Consider the following 12013-nt stretch of genomic DNA (forward strand, 5'->3'; position numbering starts at 1 on the left):
CCCCGAATATCAGTAATGATAAATTATCCAATAATTGGCGATCGCGATGAGCTCATTCACATTTCACTCCGTAATTTGCTCGAAACTTTTTTTATTAGTTTTACTATTCAGTTAATTGCATACTTGTAATAATTTATACTTCGTTTAAAAGTTTTATATTTATTTAATAATTGTGAACAACTGTGTATTTGTGATTGATTTTGTAGTTAAAATTCGAAACAGGGCCAACGCCTAGTTTTTTTTTTTGATAAGCATAACATTCCGACATAATGGCAGCAATCCGTAAGAAACTTGTCATCGTCGGCGACGGTGCCTGCGGAAAAACTTGTCTGCTCATTGTGTTTTCCAAAGATCAATTCCCAGAAGTCTATGTACCTACCGTGTTTGAGAACTATGTAGCTGATATAGAAGTCGATGGCAAACAAGTAGAACTAGCACTGTGGGATACAGCGGGTCAAGAAGATTATGACAGACTAAGACCATTGTCTTATCCTGACACGGATGTTATTCTCATGTGTTTCTCCATAGATTCACCAGATTCATTAGAAAATATCCCAGAGAAATGGACACCAGAGGTAAAACACTTCTGTCCAAATGTGCCGATTATATTGGTCGGTAACAAAAAAGACTTGCGCAATGATCCAAATACAATCCGTGAGTTGAACAAGATGAAACAAGAGCCTGTAAGGCCAGAAGAAGGGCGAGCAATGGCCGAAAAGATCAATGCGTTTGCTTATTTGGAATGTTCAGCCAAGAGCAAAGAAGGAGTTCGTGAAGTTTTTGAAACATCCACAAGAGCTGCACTACAAGTAAAGAAAAAGAAGAAAGGCAAATGTGCCTTGTTGTAAGTGATGTCATTTCAAGAATATTAAAATCTACTTAGAAAATAAAATATATCATATTTTTATACAATTTTTCAAATTACCATGTCGTTTTAAGGATTTTCAGCATTTAAAACAAATAAACCTGATTGTACAAATCATGGTGCAAGACAAAATATATCATTTTATTTTTCTATAATAAACACTATAATTATAATCATGTATTCCTATTGTTTGCCAAAATATGTACAAAGCAAAACTGTTGGGGAGAATTTTTATCGGGTAATCACTAATCATAGTGCATTTTGTAACTTATTTTAACTTTATTTTTTATATTATAATAACTGTTCTGTAAAAATAAAGTTGAAACTACAAAATAATTGAAACATTTTAACGAGACTCATTTTTCGCTACCTTCAACATAATACAATATTTCTGTATCGTAAATATATATATATTTACACATATATATTTTTTTTTATGGACCTGCTGTGCCAGGAATCCCATGATGTATTCCTTAGCTTAGTTTTTTTTAAATACTATTATTACGTTTGTTCATTAACCAATATTTATATGCTTGTACTTTTTAAGAAATTTACTAATAAAAGTTTAGATTTTATTAAATTTATTTTTAATGTCTAGATTTTATTAGGTATCATTTAAAACATGTTTTAAATGGCTACTTACTGAAAATTCTATGATGTCATATAAATGACTTTTATACTCATTTATTTTTTGACATGACAAGATATTAACAGAGAAAATTTGTTTACCATTTAGTTTTAAATTCTTTTTTTTTTACCATTCAAAAAAAGTTATAAATTTATCTAAATATAGATATAAGATGTAGATATGATTACAGTGTTATTAAAAAGGAATATTTAAATAATTTTATTTAACATTAAAAAAAAATACATGTTAAAATATTTGTTCAATATATATTCTAGTTGAAGCATTGGAAGTACTTCTACATAAATATATTTTTTATATCTCTTTTTGTTAACATTTGGATTGAAGTAGGTAATATATAAGGTTCATTTTAGATCAAACTTCAAATTTGTATGGTAATTTAAAAACGTCTCTTACATTTGGATTAGTCTTTTAAAGTGTAAGGAAAAATATAGATAACTGGTGTATTTTCATATAAATATCTATAAGCCAAATTCTTGCAGAGTTCCACCTAAAAGTATCATATATGTATAATTGATTAGTATTTATTTTTTTATTAAACAACACTTTTAATGGAGAATGTTTCCTAGTCATCAGTCTTTATATACTGTCAACATTTTTGTAATACTTATTTAGAATTTTAAGATAACTCAATATGCACAAAATATAACACTGAGAAAGCAAGAAAGTCGTGTACACAAGTTACAAAACATTAAGTCAATAAGTAGATATAATACCTAATTTAAATATATTTAAGTTGAAAATTCAAAAATCAATGTTTGATATCTACTTAAATAACTCTCCTAAAATATAATATTTATGTATATATGAGCTTATGACTTTTAATCCATCATGCAAACATATTACAAAATTATTAAATAGTGGATATTACATAATACATTACAATTTATATGATAAAAATTTATTAGTGTTGGATTTTAGTTAAAATATTGTAAATACTTTTTTATATTTATATAGTATTATTCAATGACATGTATAAAAAAAAACTATTTAAATAATTTACACATTGCAAATTAAGAGTAAAGTAGAACCATTAATTATAAATACTAATATTTATAATCAATGGCAGAACATTAAAAATGTGAGTAACAATATCCAATAAACCTATTGTTTTGGAAAACTATTTTCAATTAACCATGAAAACATCGGAGTATGTAACAAAACTTTTTCACATGAGAAATAAAAAATTTCAATATTATTTTTATAATAATAGATAATTAAGTTATCTATTACACCAACATGTATTTTAAGAACATTGAACAGTGTATATATTATATTATAATGCATGAATATATTACAAAAGAAAAAAAACTACATTTTGACTAGTGTTTTGTCATAAAGCCAAGGATAAACAGTATTATACGTAATATATATTTAAATGTTTTACATAACAGGATTTACATCATGATTGGCACTGTATTATTATGAAGACTTTCCACTGTAGATTGTACTGTTCAATATGATAAATATTATCATTGAACTTGAAAATTTTTCCATTTATTAATTGTTATATTTAATGGTGAAAAATAATAAATTGATGAGCAATTTGATTTCTTAACAAAATATTAAAATGTTAAATTAATAATGTATTAGAAATATTATTATATTTATAATTCAAGGTAACTTATTAAGTTATGTATTCTGAAATGTATGAAACATCTAAATAATTTAATAAATAATTATTGGTTTATAATTTATCATTATGTGTACGAACAAATAGTTTGTATAAACACAGACGATAAAAAAATAATTATTGATATGTTGAGTTTTAAACATCAATACAACTGATCAGAAAAACATAAACTTTTAAAAATAAAAAAAGTTATGATACTTTCAAAAATTGTAAATTATACCTACAGAAGGACAAGGAGCCCCTAAATTAATAATACCAAGTGCATGTGCAAAAATCTAGACCTTATACAACCATTAGGAAAGTTCTTCACCCACTTAATTTCATTGAAGTAGGTAATGTATATTTTAATTTTTAATATTTATTAATTATATACCTACCTATTAGGTATCATAATTTATTTAACTAATAATTTCACTAACAAATTTATTTTCTATAGTTTCATGTGTTTGCTTTAGCTTTATTAATTTAATTATAAAAAAAATAATTTTAATTTTAGTGAATATTGATATATTATATATTTATATCAAACATTAAAGTTTTATCAATATTATAATTTTGAGCGAGTCATATGAGTTATTTTAAATTTTAGTATTTCATTTTTATGTACAGCCATCACTTTCTTATTGTATTTAATTAATTATTGATTGTAAATTTTTTTATACAAATAATAAAAAAAAATGTTAGTATTTTACATAACTATTATATACCTAAGTTGTATTATATCACTTGTTATAACTCACTATAAAATAGAAGTATCGAAAAAGTGTTCCAGATAATTTGTTTGAACTTGAATATTTCGCTGCCATAGTTTCGCTCCAAAACCTTTTACTTGATTTTGATTTTTTCTGTGATAATAGTTTCAGGTTACAAAAACGTGGATAAGTAGATACTGCATTGCTGTACGATATATTTCGAGTAGGTCATTGTAATGGATGTGTTAAATTTAAATTCAATGATAAATCATTTTGACCATTGTATATTGTATGCGAAAACCTATCCTGAACAGAATCGTTCTATCAGTCTGTATCACTAAGTTATTTAGTAATACAGCTGTAGGTTAAATTAGTTTTCGTCGAAAATATTAAGTATACAAAATATAATAATAGTAATATCGTAAAAGTTGTCCACTCGATTAATGTTTTTGAATTACAATAAAATTATGAATATTCATAATTAAAATATGAAATTTCGTCCAAATTGCACTTTGAATGTCTATGAAAAAATAATATTTATACATTTTTAGATTTTTTGGTTCATTATGAACTGCTTATGAGGAACTTTGTATTAAATATTCAAAGCTTGCCTACCTACCTGTATAAATTACATATTTTATCATTTTTAACTGTGAAACAATACATTTTAAAGAAATTCGATTTAAACATTAAGATTAAATACTTATAAAAATAAATTGTGCATATATATAAATATTATATATATAGCTATAAAAACAAACGTATATAGGATTTTGTATTAAATTGATATGTTAATATACTCAGCAAAAAAAAATTATTGACTTTTATAAATATATAACTAAAAAAGAATTTAAATTTAAAACGTCTATAAATAGATTAAAAAAGTCAAACTATTTTGAAAAATGTATCATGTTGTGTAGAAAATGGTAACATACACATTAAGTGAAATTTTCAAGCACCTATGGTATAGTTATTACGAATAGGTAACCACTAACCAATTTCGTATCGATTTTGTCAAAAACAGGTTTTTTTTATAAACTCTCCCATACTTTTGTTTTTTTTTTTGTATTTCTTTCATTTATCGTTTGTTTTTCCTAATAATGTACTTTCAAAACTACTGGGGATTTTTAATTTTAACCTTTTCGAAGTGCAAACTATATCCAATTTTTTTTATAATGGCCCATTTAAAGATAAAAATCGAAATATTTTTTATTACTTATTGGGACACACTCAAAAAAAAAAAACATAAATTCAATAGATACATTCATCGTTGAGATGCTCAGAATCTAAAATTATTTTGCTGTTTTCAGCATTAATTTTGTACATTTTGTGCTGCATTAGTGCATTCTCTGTTTTAGCTGGCGTTATTATAAATAATACATATTAAAACTAACAAAACTTAAACTGAACTGCTAAGCATAAATTTACTATGTATCGTTACACACTTGTAAGACAGAGACAACAGTATGACAGTACCTACTTATCTCATATTCTCATCATATTCATAAATCACATAATAATTATTGGTATAATAGGTATTAACAAGTACCTATTTTAAAATAGGTAATTATTTTTAAAGTAGGTATTTAGTATTAATTTTAAGTTATTTGATTTATAAATAATTAGTAAATCCGGATAAGGTATTGACTAGTTATTGATTTTAGCTTTAATAACAACTACCTATACAGTTCAGATAAAGTGTAGGTTACAAAAAAAAAAAAACTTTTCAGATTTAATAATTCGCTAATACTTATACGGCTATACCAATAATATACCTACCTAATACCATCACGACATCACAGGTGAATTTATTTTGAAATGTAACGATATTACAATAATATATTACTATATACGGATAATAAATTACCTATATGGCTATATTAAGTATGATGTATCAATAAATCGGTTAGTTCCTTTCTATACGAATTATTAATATAATATTACCTATATAATTAACTATACTTTTTTTCCGGTGCTTTTTTTTCCTAGATTTATTTAACTATTTGAGATACTTATGGTAGGTTATACATTGGTGACCTTATTTTTTCCTGTATCCTAAAGGCCCATTTTATTTTTATGTGGCACCACTGGCACTGGTACGCATAACTAAATGTAAAAAATATAATAATGATTAAAAAGTAAAAATTATTTTATAAATAATATATCGTTTTAATCTTTATATTAGTTAACGTTACTTGAAAGTTAAAATATTATAATTACGGTTCAGAATTTAAAAATATATTTATCAATTTATCATTATCTTAATTTCTTAAGATTGTGATATAAATATAAATTATTGAAAATTAATAAAATTCAATCCCACGTTATTCCTCATGTTAATTATTTAAGAACTCTTAATTTCAAACTCTAAATAATTTATTGATTTTTAAAAACTGTTTGCTTACTGGCTATACAGCTGATATTATTTTTTTCTTTGTAATTTATTGCTTACTGCTTGAATTGTATAATTAAAAATTTGATCTCTATTTATGGTATTTGTCATTTTAAATTAAAGTGTTAAAATTTAATAATTTAATTATATTTATAGATAATGACAGTGTAATCAAGATTTAAAGTAACATAAGTAATGGCAACATAAATACAAAATATACTTGTTAATTCCTACTATTAATTTAAAAATTAAAAGAGGTAGAAGTTTATACGTTTATATTATGATTCTACCTACTTGTATTATTGTAGGCTTCAGTGGCGTATTTACGGGGGTGGTGTAAGGGGTTTCCACCCCCCCCCCCCTAAAACCAAAATATTTTATATAATGGTTAGAACAAAATAAAAACGAAGTACTAATATCTCGTAATTTGTATCATAAATATAATATAAACCCCCCCAGAAAAAAATCTTATCTACGCCACTGGTAGGCTTTTTGAAAATGTATTATTTATCAAAATAAAAGTTTGATATGACTTCTATACATTTCACTGTGGTTTGGCGGTGGAAAAATTTAAAATTTTGGCAGCCCTATTTTATAACTGAAATGGCGCCTATAAATTCGTTGCAATTATTGAATAGAGAATAGAGAAAATAAGCTAATTAGTAATTACAACTTAGATCATATATATATGACTATATATGATCTAAGAATTACAATTTACAATAACAAATATATTAATAAGACAATTATTCGAAATAATGATAAAATGTAAACACACAGATTTAGATACTGATGGACAACGCCCAAAGGTGTGAGATTTTATTTTAAAATAGCAATGTAACAAAATATGCGATAAGGTTTTAAATTTTGATGACATTAATGATTGCATGTCGGAGTAGGTATAGACAGTATAGTCAGTACTCAGTACAGTATAAGTTATTAGTGATTAAGAAATAGTTTATGTTTGAATATCTTTGTCTATGTTATTAAGTCATACATTTATTACATATTAAAATGTAATAATATATTATTAATTACACGTATTAACATTATTACATAATTCACAGTAACTTAGTGATTACACTGGTTGTTACAATTGTTAATTGTTAATAGTACATAAACTTAAGTAGGTACCACATAAGCATTTATACTCTTTACAGTTTACATTGATCGATCAACATTCGCATGATATAGAATATTATAAAGTAAACTTTAAATGAAAAAATAAACTTAAGTTATTTAAATTGTTTTTTTTTTAATTAGTCTATACTCTATACATCCATTTCTTATAATAATACATTATAATTTATAATTTATATTAGGTACTTTCATAATGGATCATTCACTAAGTCATAAAAATCATAATCACTTGGGTAATTTGAAAATGTACGACGCGTTGACGCCACACCCACATGTGTTATCTCTGTCTTAAAAATGTATAAAACAGCAAATATTACATTCACAATAGTCCATTTTACTTTGTCATTTTTAAAATTTGAGTTAATAATTGACCTGTTATAGAATAAAATTTAGTATTATTATCTAAGCTACCTTAGAAAACTAGAAACTTATTTTATTGGTATTTTGATTACAAAAAAAAATAGTTATGAGCTTATGAACACTTTGAACGTTTTAAAATGATCATTGCTTCAAAATTCAAATATCAATAAAATAAGCTTCTGAGATACCCTAGATAATAGAACTAAATTTAAATTAGTAGAAACCTACTTCGAATTGTTTCTTCGCGTTTAGAGTTAATATTTAAATTGTTAATCGCTCAATTGCTTAATAATCAATATTTATGAGTCATAACAATATTGCTTCTATAGAAAATATTTAAAAGTGTACATATAATAGCAATAATAGCATGCGGAAATATCACGATTAAAATGATTAAACCTAACTTAATCTAGTCGAGAAAATAAGTAGACTAGTGTTAACTGAAAACTTTATCACTCTGTACACTTATATATTGAAATGTAATCTATTGGTTTTCCATTTTTAAATAAGTAAATTTTTCTTATAATATAAATAAATAATAATAAAAAAAAAATGTTCAACGATACACAACAAATACCATTTAATGCTGATTACACAATATTGTTTGTTATATATTAATGTGATATTAAAAAGTTTTTTACCGTCACTTTTATTCTTAGACAACAGGACTTAGGAGTAAAATTTTTCTAATTCGTCAATCGTGGATTTCAATAGGTATACCTACTGTATATCTGTAGGACTGTATATTATATAGGTATACCTAACCTATCAATATATATATTTATATACCTATGGTACTGTTAATGTTATACGCTATTAATCAAGATAACCGGTTTAAGTAAATTTGGTTAAAGAATTTTCATCAATAGAAAATTAAAAGATCTACCTACGTCACCATACGATTATGGTGAAAAAAATATTAACAAGATAATCATAGTTAACCGCGGAAATATTTCAAAAAAAAAAAAAAAACCATAACACTATGTAATTAAATTTGAGGTTATGTTTGCTTACTCTACATAAAAAAAAAATTAGGTAAACATTGATATCTGATAAATGTTGTTTATTTTTTTATTTTCACTTCAATATTCAATCAAGCAATTATATTATTTTAAGTTTCTCGTTAATTAAAATAAAATACACCTGTTGGACATCGAATTTAAATACTCTTCTTGTAAGCTGAAATAATAATTATATCCAATTATTTGTATTTATTATGTTATATAGTTGTGCTTATTGCTTATGTTATAGCTTTTCTTACTAATTCGTAATCTGTTCTGTTAGTATGGTGTGTGTGACTATGTGTGGATATGTGTATGTAATGTGTGCCCGCGTTTGATTAGCCCAGTTCAATCGTATATTATTTTTTGCACTTGGTTGTTGCGCTGTTTAATGCCTAGAATTTACATTTGATGATATAATGATTATAATGTGATACTGTTTTCCGTTTTAGACCATGGCTGCCATTAGAAAAAAACTCGTCATCGTCGGTGACGGTGCTTGCGGAAAAACTTGTCTGTTAATTGTGTTTTCCAAAGATCAATTCCCAGAAGTATATGTACCGACTGTGTTTGAGAACTATGTGGCTGATATAGAAGTTGATGGCAAACAAGTAGAACTAGCACTGTGGGATACAGCGGGTCAAGAAGATTATGATAGACTTAGACCATTGTCCTATCCAGACACAGATGTGATTCTTATGTGTTTCTCAATAGATTCACCAGATTCGTTAGAGAATATTCCAGAGAAATGGACACCAGAGGTGAAACATTTCTGTCCAAATGTGCCGATTATACTGGTCGGTAACAAAAAAGATTTGCGTAATGATCCAAACACAATTCGCGAGCTGAGCAAAATGAAACAAGAGCCTGTGAGGCCAGAAGAAGGGCGAGCAATGGCCGAAAAGATCAATGCATTTGCTTATTTGGAATGTTCTGCTAAAAGTAAGGAGGGCGTCCGTGAAGTATTTGAAACTTCAACTAGAGCAGCTTTGCAGGTTAAAAAGAAAAAGAAGGGACGATGCCGTCTACTTTAAATTAATAGAAATCATACATAAAAATTAATAACATAAATTGCCATGGTTTTATTTTTAATTTAAGTTCTATTCTCGCGTTTCAGTCTTCCGGGTTTTAGCCAAGCATAATATATTTCAACAATTTTTTTTTGTATAGAAAGGGGATAAGGTTACTTAATTGTCAATATCAATTCTCATCTATAAATATTGTTTTTCTTTTTGTTAAGATATTTATATTTATATATATTTTTTTTTCTTACAGCTCCTCTGACCTATAATATACTATAAACATTATTCCCCATGACTGTGCTAACCTTTAATGGTTACCAAAATTAAACACCAAATGTTAATTATTGAAATGACTCAAATGAAATATTAATTTTACAATCAATAATCATTAATCGTATTAACTTGCGTAGAAATAAAATTTTTGTAGAATTAGATTATACATGATCCAAAATAAATTGTATTAGTAATATGTTTGACCAACCTTAGGTGTTCCTTATTCTAATCACATCTTTAGTATTTTTACATTCATTGTAATAGTTTGGAAAAGAAAGAGCTTTTATAGGCAGAATTTAACCATAAGGCAGTGTGACATAACATAACCATTAACACTAATGTGTGAATACTGAATATATTATTGGTTATCTTAAAATTAAAATTTCAGTATTACCTATTTCATCAGTACTTTTTTCTATATATATTTACTGCCTTTTTTATGTAAATTAAATTAAAAAATATATTTCTTTATAAATATGATATTAATACATATCAAAAAAGCTTAAGAAAATGTAGTTCAGTAGTTATAATTACCATGCTTCTTAAGAATTTCTTCAGTTTATTTTATAAATTTCAAAATATATTCTAATAATAAATATTATATTAAATTAATCTTCAGTTATAATTTTATATTGTCTATTGTATCTGTTTTATATTATCTTACTTTTGAAATGTGGTATTTATTGAGTAAATTAGGTAATTTTTCTTGAATTTTAAAATTACATTTTCAATATGTTTTAAAACAGCTAAATGGTGCACTGAAGTAGCATAATATAAAATTTACTATAAATTATTTACATCGCTTTAAAAAAACGCACTTTTTATCCTATTTACTATTTAGTAAAGGTGTACTCTGGTGTAGAATATATTTAGTTAGAAAACGTCTGATCAAATTTAATAATATTCGCAGTTGGAATTATTATGATAAAAAACTAATTTTGTTTTTTAGTTATACCTATTTATAGGTCGGAAATTTATAAAATAATTTTGTATAGCTTATTCCCAAATTTTGAGTTTTTACAATATATTTATTTTTATACAGTTATTGTTCTATATAATATAATGTATTGAGTTTTTGAAAATATTTATATTAGTATTATGTCATAGCTTGACAATGATATTTAGCACAAACTTAATCAATGGCAGGTTCTAGCACAATACATATATTTTGATATCATTATTTTTCTTTGATACATTAACATTTAGTTATTAAATCATGATTTTGTTTACTTGATATTATCTAATTAATACTTTAAAGAAAGAAATTAGCGGACGATATAAAATTTATATTATTTTTAACAGCTATAATTGCTTTTAGTGGTATGTTATTTATTATTTTATTTTTTACTTTTTATTAAAGCGTAATATACATTTTTTTATTTATTATTATTTTTTTATTTAATTTAAAAAAGGTTTTCTAAACATTTTTTTTTTTTTTGTGTATTTTGATCAAATAAATATGCATTTATTTTGTAAATTAACGAAAGCTTATGTTATAACTCAATTTATTTTTATGATTTTAAATTTCATTTATATACAAAATATACATTTAAACTACTATGAATAGCTTATAAATATTGTACTTGTTTACTTATTAATTATTATTATTATTTTTTATACTCTCAATAAAATGTCATTTTTGACAATGAAGTCTATTTTGTTGTTACAAAATTGTTTAGCGCTTTTGTTAACTACCTGTCTACCTAATATCTTCAAAAATAAATATTTAATCATGTAAATGTTGGTTCATATTGTTTCTTTGATTTTTACCTAACCACTTGTTAGAAAAAATTAAAGTAAATCTTTGTTATTAGGTAGTAAGTATCAGTTTAATCCTGGACATATGATTTTATGAAGGAAAAGTTGATTATTAATATTAATGATAATGTTAATATAGTTCAACAGTCATATTATTATGAAGAGAACTTTGACCCTCTTACAAATATGTGTTTGAAAATAAATAATTTTTCCAATTTTTAAATTTGCATT

The 12013-nt window shown here is 24.8% G+C and overlaps 2 protein-coding genes across 2 annotated transcripts in view; both read left to right on the top strand.

Moving 5' to 3' along the window:
* Positions 1 to 12013, top strand: part of LOC114130289 (eukaryotic initiation factor 4A) — an 88520-nt gene that overhangs the window by 18333 nt on the left and 58174 nt on the right. The window lies entirely within an intron of this gene.
* Positions 22 to 9992, top strand: LOC114130270 (uncharacterized). Its single transcript, XM_050203744.1, has 3 exons — positions 22 to 845; positions 8768 to 8902; positions 9182 to 9992. The coding sequence occupies exons 1-3, from the start codon at positions 270 to 272 to the stop codon at positions 9761 to 9763; spliced, it is 1293 nt and encodes a 430-aa protein (XP_050059701.1). The 5' UTR covers positions 22 to 269; the 3' UTR covers positions 9764 to 9992.

The sequence above is a fragment of the Aphis gossypii genome, chromosome 3, assembly GCF_020184175.1.
Source record: "Aphis gossypii isolate Hap1 chromosome 3, ASM2018417v2, whole genome shotgun sequence".
In the NCBI taxonomy this organism is placed as follows: domain Eukaryota; kingdom Metazoa; phylum Arthropoda; class Insecta; order Hemiptera; family Aphididae; genus Aphis; species Aphis gossypii.

What these genes read in the sequence shown, in the direction of transcription:
- LOC114130270 (XM_050203744.1), top strand. Translation starts at nt 270, where the DNA reads ATGGCAGCAATCCGTAAGAAACTTGTCATCGTCGGCGACGGTGCCTGC. An exon ending in AAGGCAAATGTGCCTTGTTG is followed by an intron (nt 846 to 8,767) that starts TAAGTGATGTCA and finishes AAAATTAGGTAA; the next exon opens with ACATTGATATCTGATAAATG. An exon ending in CGAATTTAAATACTCTTCTT is followed by an intron (nt 8,903 to 9,181) that starts GTAAGCTGAAAT and finishes TTTCCGTTTTAG; the next exon opens with ACCATGGCTGCCATTAGAAA.